Source organism: Sminthopsis crassicaudata, chromosome 1 (genome assembly GCF_048593235.1).
Source record: "Sminthopsis crassicaudata isolate SCR6 chromosome 1, ASM4859323v1, whole genome shotgun sequence".
Lineage (NCBI taxonomy): Eukaryota > Metazoa > Chordata > Mammalia > Dasyuromorphia > Dasyuridae > Sminthopsis > Sminthopsis crassicaudata.
The window spans coordinates 60,667,209-60,669,838 of NC_133617.1; the positions used below are offsets into that span (position 1 = coordinate 60,667,209).

Here is a 2,630-nt window from a genome sequence, read left to right on the forward strand (position 1 = left end):
TTATATTTAATAATACTCTAAGAATTGCAAAGCACTCTTTATACTTTATTTTATTACACTTTTGTGAGGGAAGTACGACAAGTATAGCTATCTTAATTTTGTAGAGAATGAAACCAACTCAAAGAAATTAGTAACAGCTACCAAGTATGAGAGGCAGGATTCATATCCAGGTAGCTCTGGACTCTAAATGGCACCACACCCTCATCATCTCCTTTTCTACCCACAGCCAGTGAAGCCTGTTGTGAGCTATGTGGTCTCTATTTTGAGAATCGTAAGGCACTGGCCAGTCATGCTCGGGCTCACCTGCGGCAATTTGGAGTGACAGAATGGTGTGTGAATGGCTCCCCAATTGAGACCTTGAGTGAGTGGATCAAGCACAGACCCCAGAAGGTGGGGGCCTACCGCAGCTATATTCAAGGTGGCCGGCCCTTCACCAAGAAGTTCCGTAATTCAGGCCACGGACGAGATGGGGACAAACGAGTGCCCCTCACCTTGGCTCCCAATAGCCTCGCCCTGATGAATAAGCACCTGGGGAGTGAATTTGGGCCTGGAGAAGCTAGCCGGACTGGAGATGGTGGTGAACGACCCCTGGCATCCTCACCTCTTGCATTGGTGAAAGCAGAGGAACACCAGCGTCAGAATATCAATAGTAAGTGTTGTGCTTTGATTAGTAGGGTGACTGGGAGGGGAGGAAGGCTTCTTTGCTGTTGGGTCCTTTCGTAGTGTGAATGGGTAAGTGGTGTTTCATTAGTTCCCCTCCCCTTACAGTGTTCCACCTGCAGTCTTGGAATTGATGGGGTTGAGATTTGAAAAGTTGGAGAGATGGGAATCTGGCTAGCCTATAAGCACGGACATGACAGAATTTATTTGAGTTAGGCTACCATCTCTTTCTCTTTATTTGAAAATGTTGATTTTTTTTTTTTTTTTTTCTTATATTAACATGGACCTCTCCTATGGGGAGCTAGTACCAAAGTGGCTTTTGGGAGTTGGAGTACCTTTCTTCCTTTTCTCTTGAATTCAGAGCTCTTCTCCCAAGATCTGGGGCTTTTATCTTTCCACTAATTTTGGTTCCCAAAACTGGTCTCTTTTCAGGCAGCTCTGCTCCTATTACTTTTCCTCATCTTGAAGGAGTCTAGGTTGGGAGTTTGTGTCTATGTATGTGTGCATGCATGGGTATGTACTGGGAGGAGGGAGGTATTGAAACTATAGCAATCACAGGCCTGTCTTGCTTGTCTGATACTGATTCCATCCCTTCCCTGGATAGAATTTGAGCGCAGACAAGCCCGACCTCTGGATGCAACCCCTTCTCGGGGTGAGGAGGCCAGTGACTTTCAGCAGAAACTGGAAGAAGTGCGACAGCCACCTCCTAGAGTAAGGCCTGTCCCCTCACTGGTCCCCCGCCCTCCCCAGACGTCATTGGTGAAATTTGTGGGCAACATCTACACTCTGAAATGCAGGTATGTTCCTCCAGGGACATTAGATTTGGGATTGGTTAGCTGGTAGTGAAAATTCTTGTCATCTAGCTCTCAACTTTCAGGGTATGGTTCTATAGAGTTACAGATAGAAACCTATAAATCTCTCCAGGACCTGAAGTAGTCAAGTGTACTCTGCCTCTTTCTTCCCTTTGTTTTTATAATTCTCCAAGGAATTATAGTGCCATCCAACTCTGGCTTCTTGTAGTTGTATGCTATAGACATCAATGGGGAGCCAGCGGGAATCCTTATGTGTAGGATCATTAGTGCTTGGCATGGCTTACCTGTCAAGGGTTTTGTGATAAATTAGGAAAGTAAATTCTGTAAATCTGCATGCCTGGGAACCTTCCAGAGCAAAAACAGGTTCAGAGATGCCTCATCCAATAATTAATCATTCCTATTCCTGCCTAGAAACCATTAGTTATTCTTCCCTAGGACTCATTACTTAGGCTTAAACTGAGTCCTCAGATCCAGTGGGTTCTCCATAAGAATTTCGCCTTTGTGATTTTTAATTAGCTATTATTTGACAAAGCTCATATTTGAATGAGTTTGAGCAATTTCTCTTCACGTTTTCTAAATCCAATGTTTAATTTGTTTGCACTTAAGGTCCATGAGATTTTAAAAAAATTATTATTTTAAAACCCTTTTTATTTTCAGTTCCAAATTCTTTCTCCCTCTACTTCCTTCCTCACTCATTGAGAAGACAAGAAATACTACCCATTATGCATATGAAGTCATGCACAGCATCCCCATATTAGCCATAGTGCAGGGGGGGAAAGCAAGAAAAAATTATGTGGAAAAAACTTTGCTTTACTCTGGACTCAGAAATTCTTTGGTTTTGCTATCTAGATGTGAATAGCATTCATGAGTCCTTTGGAATTATTTGCACCAATTTATATATATTTTTAAAATGTTTTATAATTGTTTCAACATAATTAGTACCCTTTTTAAATTTTATGCCACTAGACTGGCAAAGTAACAAATATATCTACCCCATGTTTTATGATGATGTTGGTACAGTAGCTTAGTCTCATGCTAATAAAAAGGCCCTGGATGAGGTGTGAGGCAGGCTAAGGATGTGGAGGCCCAAAGCTTCCCTACCCTTTTGAGTGTCAAGGTCTGGGGTCCCTTCCTGAATGCTCCGGCTCTCCTCCACAG

General features: G+C 42.9%; 1 protein-coding gene across 13 annotated transcripts in view; it reads left to right on the forward strand.

Moving 5' to 3' along the window:
- Positions 1 to 2,630, forward strand: part of WIZ (WIZ zinc finger) — a 48,467-nt gene that overhangs the window by 38,249 nt on the left and 7,588 nt on the right. For all 13 annotated transcript variants that reach the window (XM_074306527.1, XM_074306590.1, XM_074306489.1 and 10 more), the window contains 2 exons: positions 227 to 649; positions 1,265 to 1,457. In XM_074306527.1, coding sequence (XP_074162628.1) covers positions 227 to 649; positions 1,265 to 1,457 — 616 coding nt within the window. The remainder of the gene's footprint in view (positions 1 to 226; positions 650 to 1,264; positions 1,458 to 2,630) is intronic.